The sequence below is a fragment of the Oxyura jamaicensis genome, chromosome 4, assembly GCF_011077185.1.
Source record: "Oxyura jamaicensis isolate SHBP4307 breed ruddy duck chromosome 4, BPBGC_Ojam_1.0, whole genome shotgun sequence".
In the NCBI taxonomy this organism is placed as follows: domain Eukaryota; kingdom Metazoa; phylum Chordata; class Aves; order Anseriformes; family Anatidae; genus Oxyura; species Oxyura jamaicensis.
Window position 1 is genome coordinate 17740001 of NC_048896.1, and position 22797 is coordinate 17762797.

The window sequence follows — 22797 nt, forward strand, 5'->3', positions numbered from 1 at the left end:
GGCCCCGCCGCTGCCGCCCAGCTGCGGCGGGGGCGCCGCCGGCCTCTCCCCGCCGGCCGCCGCCGCCTCGCTGCTCTCCTCCCCCGGCGCCGGCTCCGGCGGGCCCGGCTGCAGGAAGATGGTGGTGTCGGCCGAGATGTGCTGCTTCTGCTTCGACGTGCTCTACTGTCACCTGTACGGCTACCAGCCCCCGCGGAGCCCCCGCTTCACCAACGACCCCTAGTGAGTATCGCCCGCCGCCGGCACCCGGCCCCTCGGCAGCTCGGGGCGCCCCCCCCCGGCCCCCGCCTGGCCTCGCCCGGCCCGCGGGCGCCCCCGCCGGGCTCTGTCCGGGCCCCCGCCGGTGCCCCGAGGGCTGCCCCGGGCCGTCCCCCTGCCCGGTTCAGTGCCGTGCCCTGCCTGCCCAGGCGGCGCCCGGCTCCCCGCTGGGCTCCGCTTCGCGGGGAGGAGCCGGCGGGGACCTGGGACGAGGCTCCCGGCTCTGCGAGGGGTCTGCTGGTGAATTGCTGCTCCGGGGGTGAGGTTGTTTGGGGTCAGCCCGCGCGGAGCCCTGGTGTTGTGGCGAGCCCTGAAGATGAGCCCGTGTTCGATGCGTCGAAGCCCTGGGCCGTCTCCCACACCGAATTTCCAAAGTTTTGCATCGATGGCGATGAACACCTGTTACTGCCACCCTCCTTTGCCTCCCAAGCGTGTGAGAGCTGCCGCCGAGGGCCTGCTTTGTCCTGGTCCCTGGCTGCTCTCATCTGGGGTTCGTGCAGAACCCCACACCCTCCTGCTTCTGTAGGGCCCCCAGGAGCACCTGCCGGTGCCAGGGGACAGGCGGACAGACAGACAGACAGACGGACCTGCTGCCGCAGGTGCAGCTCAGACACTTCAGGGAGAAACTTCTGTCTGGCAGGAAGTCGCTTCCTCCCAGCAGGGATGAGGTACCACGCTCCGAGGCTGTGTGAACGCGGAGCTAACCTTAGGGGTGGGTTGAAATCGCTTCCACTGTTTTGCTGTGCTTTAAAATGGGATGGAGCTCATGGGGCGAGCTGCAGCAGAGGCTGGGGTGAGTTGATCCTCAGCGGTGCATGCCACTGTTTCACCTTCGGTGCAGTGTGGCTCTCAGGGTCTCGATAGAACCCTTTCTTTACTGGCACTTAGTGGAAACATTTTTTGCATGTCCTCTGCCCACACACACCCTCACTGGTGCAAACAGTTATCGTGTGGTCCATGTTTCATTAATGAGATGTAGCGTATACCTCCCGGTGTTTAAAATACTGTCATGTGTTAATGATCTTGTTTGGAGTCCTTGCTGTTCTACCATCCAGGATCTATATGTCTCTTGCATACTGTCAGCTGCTGTCATGACAACCCGGCTCAGAGGATTCCTACTTAACCTGCCACCCCAGCAAGTCTTCCCCATATTCTCTTCGTACCTCCTGTGTGGTTACACCAGAGTACCAGTAATGAAAGGAGGGCAGGGAGACTCCACTGTGAGTTTCTTTACCCAGGTCTTTTGAAAATCCACGTCCGTCTTGCAGATACCAATTTTTTAGGGACTAAGTGGCCATTTTGCTCTGCGCTGTCCTGTGTCTGTTCTCCATCCCTGACCACTGTTGGTTACAGCATCACCTTTGTGCCAGTTCACTCCTTGCTAGTGCAAGAGAGTTGAATTCTGTCTGTGTCTCTCCGTGACATTACCTTGCTGCTGTGGTGTGTTTTTTTTAAACACGGTGTTTTGCTGAAGATTCTCCTGTTACTGTCCCTGTTTTATTGATGGAGGAAACTGAGGCAGAAGTGAAGAGTTAACCACAGAAGTACTTTCCAGCAAGCACTTGGGTTCCTCTTAGTAGCCAACAGGTCACTTCACCTTTCTTCTCCCACTTCTTACTTTAAAAAGGACACAAGAACAAATTAAGTAAAATTTGTATTTTTCTAAAATTCATGTGTGTGCATGTGCATTCTTGAGACGTCGTTTCCTGACCTGGTTAACAAGTTGCTGTGTCAATGCACTTCTGAAAATGGCACTGCTGTTAGAACTACTGATACCATTTGTGCGTATTCCCGTGCTCACGCCAGCATGCACAGTTGTACCGTGTATCAGACTGGAAGAATGATCTAATTATCATTTTATTTTTTCCCCTGGTTGGTTTTCACAGAGATTGGTTCCCTCTGGATCACTGTGTGGCTTCACCAACACTTGTGCCCGCACAAGTGTGAGGTGGGAATAAGCAGACAGATGGCAGAACTGCTGCCTTCAGCAGCCTTGTGAGCTGATTATGTTTGTGCAGTTGGGGAAGCAACTTTGAAAAAGTTGTTCAGTATTACATGTAAAATTCTAGGTCATTGAATAATTTGCTCCTGCCAAATGTTCAGAGGCAGCGTGACTTCTAGCAGTCAAAAGACTTGCGCGCACTCTTATCAATAGCCGGGTAGCTCACAAAGGTAGGATGTTGTCTTTGAAGCTGAGCTTCTTCCTGTATGGCAAAAAAACTGAATGGGAACTGGCATTTTTCAGTGAATGTATGTCGCAGCTTTCTGCCAGGAATCCTTCTGCAAGTTTTGTCTGTAGACCACAATAACCGGTCTAAGAGTAGTAGCCTACAATAAAGGTCAGTGATTGAGCTCTAGAAATACTGTTTTGAGTTCTATTAATTACAGGGAGGATGAAAGACCTGTGAGCAGGTATCCTCACACAAGCGTGACTCATTTCTTGCAGGTCTTTGAACAATGAAACTGGGCAAGATCAAAGAAAAGCAGGTGACTGAATCACTTGGGCTGAGGATCCTGATGTGTTGTCTTCTGAACAAAAACTGCTTGCAGTGCCTCTGGAATTTTGTAACTTTTGGCTGCTGAGCTGAGGACCACAGCACGGCGTGAAGGGAAGCGATTTTGGAGCAGTTAGTAAGAATGAGACAAAGTGCCAGTTCTTGAAAGGGTGCAGATTTTGGACTTTAGCACAGCCCAGACACGGATTAAATAACTGTCATTTTCTTATCTCTGAGTGTAATTCCTAAAGCACAGGATATGGGATGCTGGTGGAAAGTATTGCTAGGGAGCTGTTGGGCTGGAGGCAGTAAGTGATGGGGTCAAAAGAAGAGTGGGAAGACGCTGAATCTGCCCAGTGGTGCCTTGGTGAAAACAGACTCAGCAAATCCTTCTTTTCTTGCAGTCTTCCATTGATCTTTCACCATTTTCCTCTATCTCTGTTGTTATTGCACAGCTTTCTTCTGCCTATAATGTCACCTCACTTTGAGTTGCCCTCTAAAACCTTCCTTCCCTGCTTCTCAGGATATGCTCTGCAAGGCATGTCCTTTCCTCTTGCTTCTACCAGTGCAGTGCCTCTCAAACTACAGGAGTGGATGGCAGGTAAAAATGGTCCGGAGGTATGGAAGCTGATACAGAGTTTGAAAACTTGCCCCAGACAAACATTTTCACTTATACAAAATGTCATTCCGACATTGTTTGTTCTTGAAACTCAGCTTGATGCGTGAAGTTATGGAACACTGCAATTATTTAAAGGTGTTTTTTTGCTATAGGGGTTTAGAGGTGTCAATCAAAATACACTGTGAGGGGATGCAGAAACTGTCAAAACACTTTATCCCGTGCATTTAGGGAGAAGGAAAACTGAACAGTCTTTTTTTCTCGTGTTTCTTATCTTTCTGACAAATAACTCTCATCTCTTTATTTGCTTTCTGGTTTGGTTTTATGCAACGCACCCCATTCCTCCGTGATCAGTGCAAACAATCCCACGTCATGCCTTCCGTTGTGGAAAAGGGCAGCACAACAGTGGGGAAGGACTCGGGGTCTGTGCTGCTCACTACAGTCCTGGTAGGAAGGCGCTTGAGTGGAAACCTAAACCTCAGTGTGTGCAAGGTTGGTGTGACAGGATGGGAAGGGTAAGTGTACAAAGAGGAGCTTAGCCGGAGCTGTGCAGTGGGGAATGAGGTTCTTATTTCCCTTAAAGATTCTGAAATCTCTGCTTACTGCATAGATTTCCTTCAACACACAGAAATCACCCTGCTGAGTTCCTGGTTCAGCACAGTGTTTGCACAGTGTGTGCCTCGTCTTCACAGCTCTTCAGCTTGCCTATTTCCTGTTAATGCCAGCTTCTTTCTAGGGAAGATGTTGTGTGGCAGTCCACCAGGTTAACTATTGTGCCAGCTGTTTGTGTCTTGCAGTCCCTTCCTGAAAGTCTCCGGGGAACAGCCTGCTAGTTAACGGCATTATTTTGGTGCTGAGCACCCTTCCCTGGCACAACTTGTTCTGCCCACGTTGGCTGGTACGTGATCACCAAGGGCAAGGTTTTGCACCCAGAATGGCCAGTGCTGCCTGTGCCCGGCCCTCCTGTGTGGCTGAGGAGCTCTTGGGAAGGATGTTTACCACACGTGCCTTGGGGATGGCTTGCTCATATCCTCCTCATCTTGTATGGGGGACTGTAACAGAGGCAGTGAATGGTGTGCGCCTGTGAGGCTGCCAGTCCTGTGCACATGCCGAGGCTTCAGCTGCCAGCAGAAGCATTGCTGGCAGCCACGTTCTTTGCCACCTGAGTAATCTGCCTGGCTTCGTCTTCTGGGATCAAAGGCCTCTGCTTTAAAACAAATCCTAGGCAATATCCAGTCTTGGTCCAAAGAGGTAGCTTGGAAATAGACCAGTTCTTTTCTTCCTTGGTGCCATGCAGTGCTCTGCAGCAGCCCTTCCACTTGGCTGCAGGGCTGGGGTACAGATACACTGTGGTGTCAGTGTGCTTGGCCCTTGTCTTTCCGTGTGTTTTCAGGTCTAGGATCCGTCAGTTTACATATTCTAGAAGGGTATGGGGTAGTGCTACTACGTCACCTTGATTCTGTGTTAGTGAAGCGTGGAGATAGTTAAATTCAGTGCAGTTTTAAGACGTGGAGCTAGCTTGTCTCATGCCCACCAGTTTTCACACTTCCAAAGAAAGTTGTGATTCTGCTCAGAGTAAGTGTAAATTGACCCTGTAAGAAAGAAATGGTTCCAGGGTTTGTTACCGGCTATCCGATGTTTTGCCTTTGTGGGTGTCTTAATATTTTGTTAACACTGGTGTTGGTGATTTGTTAGTAATTTACACTGAAATAGTTTAAAATCTTCCCGTGCAGTTCCAAAGCTGAATTTTCCAAAATGCTGAATTACTGTCTGATGCTTTCTCCTAGGGCACTGAGGAAGGATAAGGCTTGTCTACAGATGTGTGCATATGCTTGTAATATGTAAATAAAAATGTCTTGCAATTCATAGGATTACAGGCTTTTTTTAATTTCTGGTTTCTTGAATGGAGTCTCACTTTTAGTGAGTTTTAGTCTTTACAACTTAAAGCTCCAACTTTAAATTTAACCATGTGTTGGACTCCTTGCTCGTGTTGGTATGTTTCTTTACAACCATTTTTGTAAAACTCCCTGGAAACTTACCAAATTTCAGGTACAGATTTCAGAGTATGGTCTTTAAATTAATAAAAAAATCTTCCTCTGCAGTCCCTACTCAGAGTTCAGCTGTACCGACTGACGTTAGTATTCGTGATGTCCGAAGTCTGAAATTTTGTTGTTACTCTACAGATCTTGAGTGGCAGTGGAAACTTACTTGTGTGGCAGTCTCCCTGCAATAATTTGTATTTGTTGTCACAGTCGGTCACATTACACAACAGCTATAATGATTGCTTGGTCACAGCTAAAGATCAACACCAGTCATAAAGCAAAACCCGTAGCGCTGGAGAACGCAGACAGGGAAGTGCTGTTTGGTGTCTGTGTGTCTGTCTGACTTCATTCTGTTTTTTATGTATGTGTCATGGTTTCGTACAAGCTTCAGCATCTTCTGACTTAACACTGTCTTTGCTGTTGAGTGTTAAACACTGGAGTATGAAGGAGCGAGTGGTTCATTCAAAGTGGCATCCTGTGGTGGAAGTTTTTAAAGTACTGTGCAGCAGAAAATGTATTTTGGCTGGCATGAGCAGTGCTCAGCAGGGAATTCCCAGCTAATTTTAAAGGGAAAGACTGGTGACGGCAGTTTGTACGGCAGAGGAGGAAAACAGAGCTGTATGGCTTCAGAAAACTTGCCTTAACCAGTGAGCTCCTCTTCTGATCTGATTGGTGAACAGAGCAAATATTCTGATAAACTCCAAATTAAGTTAAATGTAATTTGAGGGCCTTTTGCTTCGTAAACTCATTTTAGTGAACTGTTTGTATGTTTCTGTTAGTACAAGAGATCACTTAAGAGATAGCCTGAAGAAAGGGCCCTGGTTTTCCTTCTTCAGATAAACACAACCACCGCAGAGTTATAAGAAAGGCTCCGTTTCACTGTAATACTAGTTTGGCAGAAATTGTTTGTTCCCCTACCCCTTGTAGGGAGAGGAGAAGTCAGCAGCCACTTCTCCCTGTGCCATCAATCTGGTCGTTCATTTTTATTTCCTCTTTTGTTTTAGTAGCAATCAAATCTTTAGTCACCTTTCCTTTTACTCTGTCTTCTATTGAAGATGCAAAGATTTCTGGGCATTTTGTGAATTCAGCTCTTGACATTGTTTCTGATGTTACATATTCCTATTTAACCTGTCTGCCTGTGAGAAATGTAGTGGGTCCCAATTTGACTGACTGACTTCATGTGTACATCTTTAGCATCCTTTGCTATAAATGAGTATTTAATAACCTAAGAATGCAAATAATTATTTTTGAGTTACTGAATGACTGTAGAGCTTTGCCTTTGTTAGTTTGCTTAGGGTACAGACCTAGGCTGTGACCAGGCAGTGAATGAAGTATATTTACTTTACCTAGCCCGTAGTTTTTGGATCTCTTGAGACTCATGCCACGATTAAAGGAGCAAGCTCAATAGCTATTTTACGTTAAGCACTTGTTTACAGGTAACTGCAGATTTTCTGTAGCATCAAATTATTGTCTTCAGAAGTAAAGTGCTTGTATGCTAACACAGAAGTTGCTTGAGCCATATACAGGTGGTTGCTGTGGTAAGAGCTTCTATGGAAGGCAGGAAAGGTGCAAATTATTTAAAACTAATAGTAGACTTCCCAGAGTTTGGCCAACACAGAAACTGTTGCTAGGCTGGAGGCCAAAACAAGTCCAGTCAGGCCCTGACCCTCATTAGCAAAGCATTATGAGAATGCTTGACCTTTTTTTATGATGTTTATGCTCCTACGGAGCAGGGTATTATATTAGTACTCGGTTTAGCATTGCAAAGTTTGCATCTAAATAACGAGCTGGGGCAGCTCTGCTGCAGTTAATTCATGAGTTCTCAAAAGGAAGTCCTTAGAAACAAAGTGTGGTGGGGAGTGCTTTTTCTTTTCCATCTATAAAAATGGAGTGCAGCTGTTGAGGTCAGCCATAGTGCTGTCTTCAGAGACCATATAGCTAATCATTTGAACTTGGATTGATAAACTATGTAGATATCCTTACTGTTAGTGCTGCGCTTTAGGCTGACTGCCCAAAAGCTATGGTGTCTTTCAGTCCAGCACTGTGAACAAAAGTAGGTGTCCTTGCAGAGCTACTTGTGTGACCTTCTAAAAGGCCATTCATTTTCATAACTGGGACCTTGGCAAATGGGATTAGCGTGAAGAGCTTCGTTTGTTCAGTAGGACACCCTCCTCCTCCTCTGGCTGTAGGCGTTTATCCCGTAGGGTATTTGCTGCAGTTGTCACATCTTTGTGCCTGCTCTCCCTCTTCTTGTATTCCAGGCTGCGTGTACACTTCTCTGCCTCGTGGGATATGGCTTCATTCTTGTGCCTTTGGCAACGTCCCGTTGGGCATGGCTTGTTGGATGTGGATGCTCCTTTACCATGCTGAGTACTTGCAGCCAGAGTGATTAAAGTGCTGATTTCTTGAGAATGGCATCTCACAGAATGCGGAACAGCTCTGCTGACTTGTGGCAAGGTCGCTAGGACAGCAGCAGTATAGAAGTGTGTATGTTTTCCCAGGACACTTGTACCTTTCTGTGCTGTAGGGAGCTAGTTCTCACATTTCTTGGTGCTTTTAAAAAATCGTTCTTCCCATTAGCTTAAATTCTGGGGCATTGTTGGCAAGGTCTTGCTTAGGACTGTGGTGTTTGCAGTCATAGTTGTCATAACCATATTCCTGCTGTTTATTCTTTGCCTCTCTGCCAGCAAAGATACCTCCTCTGCAGGCTTCTCTGGCACATGATGGGTTCTAGATCTGAAACACCACCTGCTTCGCTTGATAGTACTTGGTGACCATGTTTGAAACAGAAAAGGAAAGAGGATCCTTGTCATTAACCTCTTCTAATCAGCATCAGAATTACTTCTACCTTTCTGTAGAATTGCATCACTTTCCTTGCTTTCCGCTTCTGCACAGAGGTGAGAGTTGTGTGGATGAAGCTCTAGAGTTTGTGAGTTTTAGGTGTGTTAGGAAAGGTGAGAAAAGCATTTGTTGCTTCACTGGTGGGCAGCAAAGTAAATCTGGCTGCTTCCAGCCCCTTTGCCAGGTGACTACAAGAATGGAAGGATTGGGTGCCCCACCGTTTCCATACCCAGTAAGCGAGCAGAACAAGTTCAGCTGCCAGTGAGTGACAAGTTGCAAGGCAGCTCTTCTGCATAGATGAAGGTGCTAAAACATTGACGTTTCTGGAAGATTATGTTAGGCGGAAGTTACTTGTAAGCTTTAGAAGGAAAAAAATATATTTGACTTCAGTTTGACTGCAGCATTAAGTAGCCAATGAATGCCAGTCAGAAAAAACATTGCACCAGCTGTCTGCAAGCAGACTTTCTGTGGTGAGAGCATTGCAGGCTGGGGAGGTGGTTGAAAAAAACATAGGAAGGGTGTGGTTGTAGTGAGGGAAGAAGCCCTCTCCATAGGCAGCTGTGGTGCCAGAAGGTGTGTAGTTGTATGTGATGCATCCCCTAGGCATGGGCAGAACAAGACTTCAGTGAGCCACTGGCCCAGATGAAAAACTGCAAGCTGAGCGATAGAAGGGAAATTTTTTCAGTACAGCATTGTGCAAGCAATTAGCCAAACTCTGGAGAACAAAATGGAAATGTAGTATTAAACCTAATCACTATCAAATGCTGAGCAAACGTGGAGTTCTAGTGACTAGCTCTCCTCTTCGTTAAGAAGTAGGAGTCTGATTCTGGCTCTGGTTCAGTTCAACTGGAATTGAAAAGTAAGCAGACACAGAAAAGACAGGTGGCAAAAATTTCATGTGGGATATTCACCACCATAATGGCTGAGTTCCTGTAAAGTATTGGGAGAGAAGTTGAAAGAAAGTAAGGATCAGTGCTGTTCATTGGGAAGAAACCCTGGATAAAAACAAGTATTAAACATAAAGGATTGCAAAGAAGAAATAGAATCTAAATTACCTTTCTCTTATTTCAAAGAAAAAAGACTCAAGTGAGACAAATATTCCCATGTACGCTTACCATTGTGGTTCTTTTTAACCTCAAGGATAAATTATTGCAGCTTGCCATGTTTGGACTATATTTTAATATAGAAATCAGAGCCCGTACGAAAAGTTGTTCCCAGTAGTGCCTCTTTTGGGGAGAATATGAAATCTGTTATTTGCTGCCAGTGACTTTTTTTTTAATTTTGGAGGATTTCAAGGCGTTAAGTTTTTCACATACATAATATAAATAGCTTGGAATAACCTACTTGAAGACTGCCTACTACCATATACCATTCTGCTAATTTAAGTGGGTTTTCTTCTTTTTTGAATGTGTCAGAGATACTCAGCAGCAGCTGACTCCTATTTGTCATAAGCTGAAAGTAGTAGTGTAGTTACACTAGCCAGAATTGATGAACATATAAGGTGGTGAACAGCCTGCTGCTGCGTGTTTTATGGTCGGAAATTAGAAATTTCTGTCCCTGCTAAATAAATGGGCTATTCCAAAATGCTTCCTTAGTATGATTTCTTTAAATTTTTGCAGCCAGTTTGAGACCGCTCTAATGCGTAACTTAAATTATGGAGGCTATAGACTTGGTTATTTCTGAAGTTTTCATTGACATTTCGTGAAATTTTGTCTCAGTTGGGAAGAAGAAAAAGTATTTTTTATTTGTTTTTGTTTTTTCCCCCAAGGAAAGTTGCTAAGCCATTCAAAAATGCATAGCCAAGGTTTTATTATGTTCTTAAATGTTTATCGTCCATTTAGAAGTCCATACACTAAAAGTGGAGACGCCTGATACTTGCTTATCCTCAGAGTGGTAGTCATCTAAATGTACTGATTACAGAAATCCAAAGTTTAGGCAACATAAACATCATGTACTTCCTTAGTTGTCCTTTATGTGGAACGTTTAATAGAAATTGTTCTGGAGGAGAAAACTAGAGCGGTCCATAGTGGTCTCTGAAATCTTGGCACTGAAGTTTAGGTCTTTGGAGATGCCTAAAGTTTCTTGGAAGAAGCCATTGCAGGGAGATCAGGAATCTTCAGATGGTTCCAGAGATAAAGCCTCTAATTGATTTTAAGTAATTGAGTTAGTCTAAAAAGAAAGAGGTAGTATTACATAACGACATGGATCGGCCGTTTGACCCCTAAGTGTTACAGTGTGTTGCAGGTTCTGCCCAACTTCTGTGTGCAAGTTTCTAGAGGAGGCAAGAGTGACTTGAAGCATAAATCTCTGCAGTGAGGTTTGGAAGAAGTTTGTTTTGTTCCTGACAAGGTCGTTATGGTGGACAAACCTGGATGAGGCCCTCAGTCTCTCTACGGTATGATCTTACCAATCAAAGTAAGGTACCTCTGCTTTTCTTTGTGGAGTTAGTAGCAAGGACCATAGAAATTAATTATTGTTGGAATTGTTTTTTCCCTGAAAAGCATGCCAGAAAACTCTCCAGACTCAGCTCGTGGTATTTTTGCCTAAATTGGCAGCTTGGAGAACTTGGAGGCATATGCTTTTTTTTTTTTTTTTGTCCTGTTATCCATTATATCTGAAATGAATCATAGTTGTATTTGTTAGCTTGAATCCCTCAAAGGCTATTGTTGCTTCTCAACTAAATGACAGAATTTTCAATGAATTTTTTTTCCAGGATAGTCCTCTCCTTTTGGGTATTCTTAGTCACAGTATCATCCTTTGTATTTTTAGGCTGCTGTTCAGCAAATCCTTTCTCCGAGAATATCTTAGACAGTTTTAAGTCTGCCAGCAAATTTGAAGACAAGACCTTCCAAAAATTGTATTACATAATTGCTTTTGCTCTAGACGTCCTATTTGTCCACAAAATAATGGTTTTCATGGGACTAGGACATTTTAGCACTGAGGGAAGGACAGGTTTACCCATTCACTGCCCTGTTAGAGCCAGTAAATAGCAGTTCTGTAGTGAAATAAGATCCGTTGGTTTACTGAATATTGAAGAATGGAGATGAGCAGAAAGAGGAGGTAAGGTGGTTGAGGAAGCTATGAGTAGCGTCCATTTTATGCTGCTTCTCCAAATGTTTTTCTAACCTTCAGTAATTTGCAGTTTGGGATATCTTGAGCCACAAGCAATGGCTGTTTCCCCTGCTAAGCAATGGGTATAATGAAGTTTTAATGAAGCAAAGTCGTAAGGCAGGAATGCTTGAAAGACTTGAGACTTCTAGAAATGAGATGAAATCAGTATTGTATAGGGCAGCTTCATGTACTTCGGGTGTAATTAAAAAAAACAAACGAAAAAAAAAAAAAAAAAAGAAATCTGACTGTGTAAGCTGTAAGTATGTTTCTCTCCTTAGTGATTTCCAGGTGTTACCAGTTGACTGCCAGTTGGCTCTTAGTCATTATTATGTTATGCATATATAAAGGACAAGTGGCTGTTTTGAAGAGAAATTATCAGTAAAACCAGAAAGGTATTAAGTACATTTGAACTAGAGAGTGGTTGAGATCTTAATTGAAAACCTTTATGGTTCTGCTGCCCGGGAGAGGGAGAGGTTTACTGGTTGCAGAGCAGGGCAGCCCGGGTGCCGGGAAGAAATGTGAGATCAGCTTGCGAAGGAAGAGGAAAAGAGCTAGGTGGCTTTAGAGGATCAGAGCGATGGCTGAGAGGCACAAACCTTGATTGACTGGCGGTGTGTGTATCTGTGTGTGCATATATATTTGTGTCTATATAGTAAGAGAAAGACAAAGGGACACAAATTACCTGTTCGGATTAGATGCTAGTACCGACAGAAGAACAGAAGGATATAAAATGACTGAATAAATTTACATTTAGAGTGTAAGGTTTCTACTTGCTGAAACAGTATGGCTTTGTAGTTACCTTTAATAGGATTACTAGGGGCAAGAAATCCAAGTAGTTTTAGAGATATCTTGATCATTTTATGATAAATATCTGATGCATTGCTTTTGGTAGTGAGATCAATAGTTTAAAAGGTCCTTCATCCTCTCTATTGGGTTGGATTTGGTTTTTAGGTATCCATGTGGGTTTTTCTTTCTCTTCTTGTGATCCCCCTGTGGAAGGGGACTGATGAAGGGCAATAATCCTGGTCCCCTAGCAGCTTCTGGTTTTGTAATATGTTCTAAATTGAGAAATCTTCTGGCAATGTTTTTTTTCTTTCTTGAAAACATTGGTTTTGCCATTGAAGGTCTATTGTGGCAACGAGCATCTCCTCCATATCATATTAGCGTCACTTCATTTCTGGGTCAAAAATTCCGTTCATTATTTTTATATTGACATTAGCAGAAGTTAATAAATCGCTCGCTTACTCTTGTACAGACATACTCAAGAGGGTTGCTGACCATAGTTATTTATGATCACTGACATTTCTGACGTAGCTTCTAAGTCAGTTTTGTTCTGTTTAAGTAAAGAGTGTTATAAGAGAATAATGATGATAGATCAAGTTCAATATCTTGTCTTTGAGGGCTCTTTGGTGACCTCCTTATGAGTGGCTTCTAATAGAAGGTGAAAAAAATTTTTGAGAACATCATTTGTTTCAGTGTGAGTTTGTAGATGGTTGGAGTTGGCTCTCTGACCTGTTTAGGTCTAGCAGGATTACTAACGTAGCAAGTAAATCTTGTTTTCTAGCAAGCTGTTTAGCTTTGGCACAGAAACATTTACTGTCCTTTCCACTGTGCTTTTGGCTTGAGTGAGATTTTTATCTTTGTAGAGGTAGAGACAAATACAGACAAATGGTGCTCAGTATTACCTCTGTGGACATAATATATTTGGAGAATGTTATGTGTGTAAATAACTTTTCATTTAATTGGAACTGAACCATAATTCAGTAGTGAGTTATGTTGAAGGCAGATATTGCTTTTCTGAACAGAATGTCTCTGCTGTTAGTAAGGATCCCCAAAAGAAAACCCAAAAAAAAAAAAAAAAAAAAAAGAAAAAAGAAAATGACAATTCAAATGGCAAACAAAGTATTTGTTAAGCAGACTTCTTTTTTTAAATAGTAGTACTGGAGACTTTACTTGACTTGAGCCAACTAACAAAATGGGTTTTGATTTGCACAGTAGTTCATGACAGAAAAAAGAAGAGCAGTTCAGGAGAGGTTCTCAGAAAGGGATTAATGAGGAGATGAAGTTACAGGCTCACCCTGACTTGTCTGGAAAAGCTGGGGCTTCCAAGTTTACTTGGAGATGTCAGAAGACTTCAAATTGATAGGTTTTAAACTTGTGGTATGTGAACCTCTCCAAAGCTGTTTTTTTGTTTGTTTGGTTTGTTTTTGTTTTATCTTGCCTTTTAACAAAAGCTGGTAGGTGATGGTCGCTTCCACTGCTGATAATATTTTACTGTTTACCCATGTTGTTAAATTGTTCGATTTTCCTTCATGCCAGCATCCCAGGTTTCCTCCATCAGCTGGAAGATGGCCACTGTTGCTTGTGTTTTGGGCTTGGATGCAGCTGAGGGACTGGCAACCTGTAAGGGGCTAAAATCAGAAATGATGGGCAAGGGAAGAGTTGGGCCTTGCACCATGTGGTAAACTGCTGACAGAGTAGTGATTTTTGGTCCTGCTGTTAGAGAGGTGCAATGTGCCACCTCTCTGTGGCATATGAGGTGGGGCAGAGCTCAGTGCTATTGATGGAGTGGATGTTGTACCAGTAGCTGTAGCTGAGCCACTAGAGTATGTAAGCCCCTGCTTTGGTTTCCAGTAGGACTTCCTGATCGCAGAAAAAAAAATACTTGCTGCCAGGTTTGGTGAGTAATAATGGCATTGTGGGGCAGCAGTAGAATTCTTCCACTTTGGAAGAGGCGAAAATAGGAGGCCTGGAACCTTGAGGCAATGTGCTGAGAAATCCAAGAAAGAACAACTTAGACCTCTCTTTTCAAGGAATTTATAGCTGTTCTTTCATAATCCTTTAAAAGCCATCTACTGTTATAAGGGTCTTGATTTTTTGAAAATAAATAGGCGCAGTAGAGGTGGTAGAATATCTTTCATCTTCTGGTATAAAGGTTCGTCATCAATGCTTTGGCCTTTAGAAAATTCATTGACTAACCAGTGCACAGATTTAATGACAACAAAATAATATTGCCCTTTAGGTCAGTGGTTTAATTCACAGCTGGTTTTTTTCCAGTTGATTTCCAGCATAATGATTGAGTTATGGTCGTGTGGGATCCCCTCATGGAAAGGGAGTTGTAGGGGTCCCTTTGGTAGTATACCAAATAGCTGTCTTTAACAAAGCTAGCAATTCTATGCTATGTATTTTTCTGACAGTTCTGTAACATACAGTATTTCCAGAGAACTCCAGTACTACTTTTGAAAGGCTAGATATATTTTGCTGGTGCACAATGTAGTAATGGTTTTGTGATTGCTTCAGAAACATTGTGTGATTTGCAAAGTTGATGTGGAAATGTAGTTAGTTTTTTGCTTTCATAAAGTGGGATCTAGGGGAGAAAAACAAAACATGAACCTGCAGGTTTTAATGCAGCAAAATGAAAATGCATCCTGGTTATTTTCCACTGTTTCCAAGTTGATGGGATGCTTTTTGAAATTCAGTTTTGACATTTGAAGGGATCTTACTGAAGATGTTCCGTACGTTATGAAATAGTGATTGTATCTCATGTACTTGAGGGGATATTTCACTGTAGAAGTACTTAAGGTTTGTTGTGGAAATATGGGGGTCTCTTTCTTTGAGGTCTTCCAGAATTACCGTTTGCTTTGGTGTTGTTGAATAGCTTTCTTATGCAGTGTACTGTATCTGGCGAGTCACTTGAATAACATGACAGAACTGGACTGTAGTTTCATAATCTTTTTAAGCGGTATATGATGGGGTTGCTGCTGAAAGAAGGGGTCAGACTTCCCTTATGTACCCAATCTATTGCAAGCACAATTAATGGTGTGCCTGGTTTGCTGGATCAGGTAACTAATAGGAATTAAACTCAACTTTTGGATAAGACTGCACATCCGTGGCAAACGAAAGATGTTCATGTGCCCCACACCCTCACTTCTTCTGCTTTCATTGATCACCGCGTGCTTGCTGTGCTGTTTCTGCTTGATAAGTCACCAATAGATACTGCTGCCTTTTGTTAGGCTGGTTTTTTTTTGCTGAGTTGTAAGACTTTTTGCTGAGCCTTTTAGCATGGTAAATGCCAGAGTGGGCTTAAGGGCTTGGGTCTTCTCATGTAGGGGATAGGACCCTTGCAGCCAGTCGTTATATTGATTTTAGGCTGCCAAGAACTGCAGCTTAAGTTGCTTTAACCTGGATTTGTTTTCTGCTCTGAGAACACAACTACTGTTCTCCTGGTTGAGATGAGTAGCTTGCTATTGTCTACAGCAGCATTAAGGTATCAGTGGAGAAGAATATCTGTGATTCTCATTTTTTGTTTGTTTTTTTTTGGACTCACCTCTGATTTTTCCAGCTTTGGGCAACATCAGCAGGTAGATTGCTGCCTGTGAGTACATCCAGAAGCTATGGAGGAAGAAGCAATCACATATGACAAACTTTCTTTTGTGTATCTGCAGTTAGTGGCATTGCCAGTTTTTTGCCCTGCGTCTGACTTCCTAGTCATCAGAACAAAGCTTGCAGGCTCAGATATAAGGCTAAACAAGGTTATGGTGTTTTTTTTCCTGGGTTCATCTGAGTCCATCACGGTGCTCTGAAGCACGTGGTTGCAAACAGTGGAATATATAGCAAACCTGTGTGTTGTCATTTTAAAACGGTGAGGTTTGCCAGGAGCCTGCATTGTGTAGCAGGGGAATGTGCTGCCTGTCGCAGAGAGCCTTGAGCCCCTTGTGGGTGGCTGGAGACTAAATTTTACAAGTTTTTAACAAGTAGTCGTGATTGACCCCTTCCATAAAACTTGAGTGTTAACTCAGGTATCCAGTGGATCCCCTGGATGAATGCAGGAATTCAGAGTGATACGTAAGCTGGTATCAGCTGGGAGGAAGAGCTGTGGTCTTGCTACGATTCTCATTTACAGAAGCTGTGCATACTCTTCCCAATGGACTGTGTATGTCTGTGCATAGTGATCTGATCCTTTATCACTTACCAGGAATAGAAATCACATTTGCTTTTCTCCAGTGCTGGTCTTTTGTGGGCAGTGGCATTACAATGGCAACCCATGGCCTGGTAGTTCTTCAGTTTCAGGTCTGGAACTTTTCTGTAAACATCTGGCCCAGGTGAGCGATGTCTAATTAGGTCTGGTCAGCATAATACCTCCTCTGTATTTAGTTCAAACTGACTTAGCTCTTGTAAGCTATATGCTACAAAAATGTGTGCAGAAGTCTCCCCAGCTGCTTCACCAGTGAAGACCAGTACCGAGTGTTCAGTGAGCTCCTCTGCATCATCACTGTATCCATTTTGCACCTTCTCTCTCCACAAGAGCCCACTGTTTTCTCTAGCTGGTTTCCTGCTTTTGAGATAATTACCTAACTTTGCAAGGTGCTAACCAAACATTTTTCATTCTTTTTCCTGTTTACTTTTGGCCTACTATGTGTTTTATGATCTCTTCTGTTCTCATTAGGCAAACTTTCTGTTTTTAAAAGCATTCTGTCTCTCTAAGATGCTCTCCTTAACTTGCCTATGGAGCCATGCAGGGTGTGGGATTTTCTTGCTGGGGTTGAAGTATTTTGAGTGCTTTCTCTCTTCTAACTGTGGTGAATGTTTTACCTGTTCTTTTAATACAATGGTGAATGTTTTACTTGAACTTTTAATACAGTATGTTGTGTGCTTTGGATTTTCTTGGGGGTGCTTTGTCTTTAACAGCCTCCAAGCTGTTGCAGTCTTTTTGCTTTTTGGATTGCTCCTTTTCAGTTTTTTCTTTGTTTTGAGGGGGAGTGGGTTGGGAGGATTACTAATTCTTTTTTTTTTTTTTTTTTCACTGTTCCCTTTCTTGAAATTGAATATCCATGTGCCAATTTTTTTTTGCCTACTGTATTCTACTACAGCATTGAAATACAATTGTTATTGTAGGTACAGTTACAGAGCAGCTTTTCTATCAATGTCCTTTACTTAGGTCCTGTGTACCACTCCAAACCAAACCATTAGTTAATACTAATAAAATAAAACCTCTAGTTTTCATTCGGATGAGGCACAGAGCCCTCTCTATTCCAGGAGGTGTCAATTGCCCACCATTATTACCAGTCCTAGTTTTGCAGCTATCTAATCTCTGTGAACTGGTAGCGCAGTTGATGGGACATCTTTATTATTTGATTATGGACTTGTACTACAAGAATTTAATTGTCTATCTCGTCTCCTGTTATGCTTTATGCCATTAAACGTGTATGTGTTTCACATACGGTGCCATTCCTCACCTGCATGTTGCCTCTCCTTCCTGTTGGAATTGCTGAGTGCCTGGCAGCCTCTCAGTGTTGTACCGTATGGATTTGTCCTCCCTCCACCCAGCCTTGGAGACGCCTGTTACATTGAGGGTGTCAGGTGAGGCCAAGCATTTGGTCTTCCTCTCTGTTACTTGGGAAATACCTAGCAGTGGAGTGGAAGTGTTCACGAGTTCCCAAACTCTTATTAGCATGTCAGTCAGGGTGACTCTGTATGAGTAATGTACATGCTTAACAAGTTCTTCCTGTTCCTATCATGCCTAAATCCTTTCTCTTTGTATCACTGGCTTCCTATTTTGGCTTCTCTCTTAGGCCTTGCATGTGGTCTGACAGCATTTCAGAGAATACCACAATGAAAATCCTGTTTATCGGTCTTCTGGCTGACCTGAGCTTTCTCTCCAAAGCATGCATAATATGCTTCCTTACACAGTGGACCCCGTGCACTACTGTTTCCTTTGCTGAATCACTAAGTAGTCAGTGCAGATGCCCTGTGAGCTTTCTACCTTTGCATCTGACAGGCAGCATGCCAGCTGATGGTCAGATGCCACAGGCACAGCTAGCTGTGTGCCTAGTCAAGTCATCCAATACCCCAGCCTACTTCTTCTTAGCCTTTAAGCCTGTCTGCTGCAAGGACGATCCCTGGTTCAACAGGACACAGCAATATCAGCTGGAGGGTAGACTGCTTCTAAGAGATTAGCTCTGAGCCAACCTCTGACCACACGAGATGGCAAAATCCATGATGAGGCATGAAGCAGAAAACAAGTAGGCGATGTTGAAAGCACTTTTTTCAGTGGCATTGCTAGTTACAGACTGTAAAAGGGCGGTGAGGTTCATATGAAGCAGTGTCTTTTTTACTGTTTAGATTTCTTTTGTCATAAAAGCATAACCCTAAACTTGTCAGTGTTGAGATACAAAAAAATCATTTTTTTGAATGAAATCTGCTGTATTGTGGACAGCATCTCTGTATCTGTGTGAACTTGTAAAAGAACAGATGGCACCAGTGAGGATCTGTTAATCCCTGTCTCCCAGGGTTGGCCAGTGACAGGTACTTCTGGAAGGTATGAGACCAGGGGAAACCTGTAAAAATGCTGCTGTATCCTCCTGCTCAAGGGTTACCTATGCTAGAGCTAGTGTCTTTGTGTTTGTGGTCTAATGGTATTGTCAGTGATACCACATAGTAACCAGTGTGATATTTCCTCAGAAAATGGTGTCTGTTACCTCTGTTTCGATATCTGAGAGTAACTAAGGCTGTGTGCTAAAAAATGAGATCTGTTAGATATGTTGGCTCTGTACTCCTGCATCTTTCTGTCACTATCTGTAGTTTATCCCTCTTCCACAGGGACCAGTGACTGGTCATCTGGCCTGTCACTATCACACTTCTCTGCTGTCTGAATGCTGAGTGCTTTTTCTCTTGAGGGGTTTAACTGGTTGGAGTGGTTATAGTACATTACGAGCAGTTTTGTTGTGTCTTGCACCTTGCTGCTTTCCCTAATCTGCTAAAGCAGCAATGTGTCTGAAAGTTCCTCAGCTTTTTTTAGCAATATCATCTGGTTTAATAAAAGTATATTTTAAAAAAAATCTTACTTCTGTTCCTTTTTTCAAGTTGTACTGCATATGTTTCTTCTTGTGGGGTGCAGATGTCAGCAGTCGTCATCCTCGCTCGTTTTCACTGCTTCAGCCTCTTCTTCCTTGTGCTGATGTCCCTGCATGTGCTTCTGCACAATGAAACAGAGCAGAGCAATGAACTTGGTCTAAGTTAGTATGCCAAAAAGAAGATAGATAGATACATTTTTAACCAGATCAGTTCCCCAGTCACAAATACTTGTTCCAGAACAAGAAAGGAGGCTATGTGTCTGGGGATGGAAACGTTGGGTGAGGCTGCTCTTTCTTAGGCAGCGGCTCTGAACTTTGCTGTTACTCAGCCATCTATGCAGGCATTTCTGATTTTAGGGGTGGAAGGACATTGCAAGATCATCTAGTTCTTCTCAGGGCTATCTCTGTATCGCACACCTGTGCTGAGCAACAGATGTCTGTCTTGCTGGTATTAAAACCATCCAATCTCCTGAGCAGCCATTACTTTCAACCCAGTGAGAACTCTGGTTTTGAATTATCTTTGTTAGCGAGTCGTTTCTGTGAGGAAAATATGAATGCCATCAGACTCTAGCAGTGTATGCAGTCTGCTTTTGAACCACTCTCTCGTTGGTTAAATTACCTGGTGAAGCTCAACACAAACAGTGCATTGATTTGATAGTAATTCTTGTGACCCAGATTAATTTGTTCCAGCTGTAGAGTTAATGAAGTCTGAATTAGAGGGCAGATTCAAAATCTGCTGAGGCTTGTTTTTAGCTTGCCTTATCATGAGCTTCCTAAAACTTGTACCAAAATAACCTAATGTTTACTATACCTTCAAAATTATACATTTTAAAAATGTTCAAGTGTGCTCTATTTTAGCTTCTTATTGTGAGGTTCCCAGTGTTTGAAGTCTCTTGCAAGCTACTATCGCACAGTGGACCTCTAGATAAAAATAAATTTTCTCATTTATTGTAACACGAACAAGGATCAATGACCTTTAAATGAATAGTTTTGAATGTTTGGCAGAATCGCAATTTGTCCTTCCAGCTGACACCTTGGCATATCCGTTTTGTAACATGCTAGTGCTATAAAAAGTCCTGTGGGGTTCCAGCTTTTCCTTAGGTTTCTTTAAATATTTCTCTTTCCTTTTGAGCTAAGTTCCGCTTAAGCAGAATAGTTCTGTGCGTTAGCTTCTCTTTTCACAGGCTTGGCATATGATCAGCTATTGGCATAATTTTTTTTGTTCAGCTCTCTTCTGCTTGTGTCGCTAGGTGTTCGTGTGTGCCAGTGTGCGTCGTGTAAATGGCAAATAATGGAAAGCATTTGAAAGGTCCAGAGGGATGCCGTTATGAATGTGTATGTATGTATGAATGTGCTTTTGTGTGTATGAAGTGTGTGAGTTATTAACAAAGTTCTTTTCTGTAACAAGTTGCATATGTTCCTGCCTGCTTCTGCTCCTTCACGTAATATTTTGAAAGAACAGCGTGTCTCACGGTTAGCTGAAGTACACTAAAACACAAGTTATGAATCATCTCTAGTAGGAGAATCCCCGTTCTATCTCTAATACAACTTTGTGTAAGGGTTTAGTAATTACAATTCCCGGTTTTCATCTGATGTCATGGCTAACTGCTTCGGGAACATGACAGCAGAATTAAAAATAGCAAAACCAGCATCCCAGTTGCTAATGGTCACTGGCAGTTTGGACAAAACTGTCAAGTAATCAGAAGGAGAAACTCAGTATCTCTGTGGGCAATCAGAACAGACTTTATTTTAAGGTAGTACATGCAGACTCTGAAGGTGGGAGCTCTGTTTCAAGCTGCTGTCTGAAATAGGTACAAAACAATACTCATTGGCACTTGAGTTGTAATTAATAGTCAATGACTATGAGCATGCTGGAAGTGGTCTCTGGATTCACCTGCTCTCTTGTGAGACTGGAAATGATGAAGTGGAGCTAAACTTTCAGACTTCTAGTGCCCAAAGAATGCTGCTTCTTTAACTTCTAAAACAGATCTAAAGTTTGAATCATACTGCTAATGACAGAAGGGGAAATGTATGCTAGCACCTCACAGCTAACGGTCGTTGCGTTATTTCTAGGCACATGGAAAGAAAGAAAGAATCTGGGAGCTGCAAGTATCCTTATCCGATGCATTTAGCATTGTCTTCACAGTTCTGTACAGAGAAGTAGTCCTGGGGGGCTTAGGCAACTTTCCAAAACGTTTTGAATGTGGTGTTCTTAAGGCATTGGGTTTGGGATATATTGGACTTAATGGAATCTTAGGAAAGGATTTTGCTGAACCTTTTGAAAGGTTTCATTGGGGGAAAATAACTGACAATTTGAAGGAAAGTGTTTTCAGTGGAAATATTTGATCTCAATTCCAGTTTATAAGTAGAATGATCATAAACTCTACATAAGATCTCTTGTGGTACTGTAGTTGTTTCGATTTTGACTTGCAAAACTGCCAATTACGTGTTTTAGGATGGCTGCTGCATTCGTTCAAGAGTTTCACTCTAACATTAGTATCTCTACTTCAGGATACTTGCTCCTCCTCGATAGTAAACCGCATAGTATCACTGGGAGGAGGTTAATTTGAACACTTGTTAATTTGTTAACTTATCTGTCAGTTTGAGAGTTTTGAGGTGCAAAGTCGTTTTTAGATACGGGAGCAGCGTATCGTTTTAAGTTACTCAGTTTCTTTGAAAACTGGGTGGGGAGGTGACGGAGGCCTATCCACTTGGAAACACCTAACACGTAGCCAAAGTTGTCTGGATGCAAACTGTGCATTGAATCAAATGCAGCATTTTCCTGGTTTGCCTCTCTGCTTCTACAAATTGTTTTCTGGGTACGAGAAAGGTAGGAATAACCAAGCAGAAAATACCGGCTTTGCTTTAATAGTTTTTGTGAATTGAAGTGTAAGAAACCTGTCGTTTCAGTGTATAATGCAAAGTTGGTTTGAGTTCATTAAAGGAAGTATAATGTATGACTAATAATACAAAGCAAAGGAAGCAAAATTACACTTCTTGGGAATATTTAAATATGCCCCATAGAAAGCCATAATCAGGTAGTGCAGACTCTAAAGTAATAACTTTTTAATAATTTGTAATGACACCGAATTGATTTATTAACTTTATAACTATGAAGTCTGATTTTCTGCTCTGGTTCATAATTGTGCAATTGGGAGAAAAAACTTGCTTAAGTAGGTCAGAGCATAAATGTGAACAGTTTTGTAATGTAAACATCCATATTGTTATGTAATTGTATTAAATGTTACAAATTACGGTGTCTTAATAACCTGTAATACACCGACACTTATTGGTCTCTGTAGACTCTAGAGCAAAAGTTTATCTGGAGATGCACCCCTTGCTGTGGGTGTGTTGAGTGAGCATGTGCACGCTTGTGAAAGACGAAGCAGCACTTGATAAGAGGAGCTAAATTTTCATGTTGGCGTTCTAAAACTCAAAATCCACCTTTTCGTAATGGCAATAACTTATACTGAGTTTCTGGGACCACGCTGAGTGTTCCGTATGTTTTAATGATAATGAGTGTTCAGGATCTCTGAAAGCAAACAGGGAGCCGTTCAGAGAGAAGGGCCTCAACCCACACA

At 42.7% G+C, this 22797-nt stretch overlaps 2 protein-coding genes and 1 long non-coding RNA gene across 3 annotated transcripts in view; 1 reads left to right on the forward strand and 2 right to left on the reverse strand.

Moving 5' to 3' along the window:
* The window catches only part of LOC118165580, a 10818-nt gene extending 10027 nt beyond the window's left edge, over nucleotides 1–791 (reverse strand). The window contains exon 1 of the long non-coding RNA XR_004750116.1: nucleotides 658–791. This is a non-coding gene — a long non-coding RNA (uncharacterized LOC118165580). The remainder of the gene's footprint in view (nucleotides 1–657) is intronic.
* The window catches only part of AMMECR1 (AMMECR nuclear protein 1), a 106569-nt gene that overhangs the window by 25582 nt on the left and 58190 nt on the right, over nucleotides 1–22797 (forward strand). The window contains exon 3 of the mRNA XM_035323710.1: nucleotides 15–222. Coding sequence (XP_035179601.1) covers nucleotides 15–222 — 208 coding nt within the window. The remainder of the gene's footprint in view (nucleotides 1–14; nucleotides 223–22797) is intronic.
* The window catches only part of TMEM164 (transmembrane protein 164), a 110376-nt gene continuing 106804 nt past the window's right edge, over nucleotides 19226–22797 (reverse strand). The window contains exon 8 of the mRNA XM_035323709.1: nucleotides 19226–19338. Coding sequence (XP_035179600.1) covers nucleotides 19298–19338 — 41 coding nt within the window. The 3' untranslated portion in view covers nucleotides 19226–19297. The remainder of the gene's footprint in view (nucleotides 19339–22797) is intronic.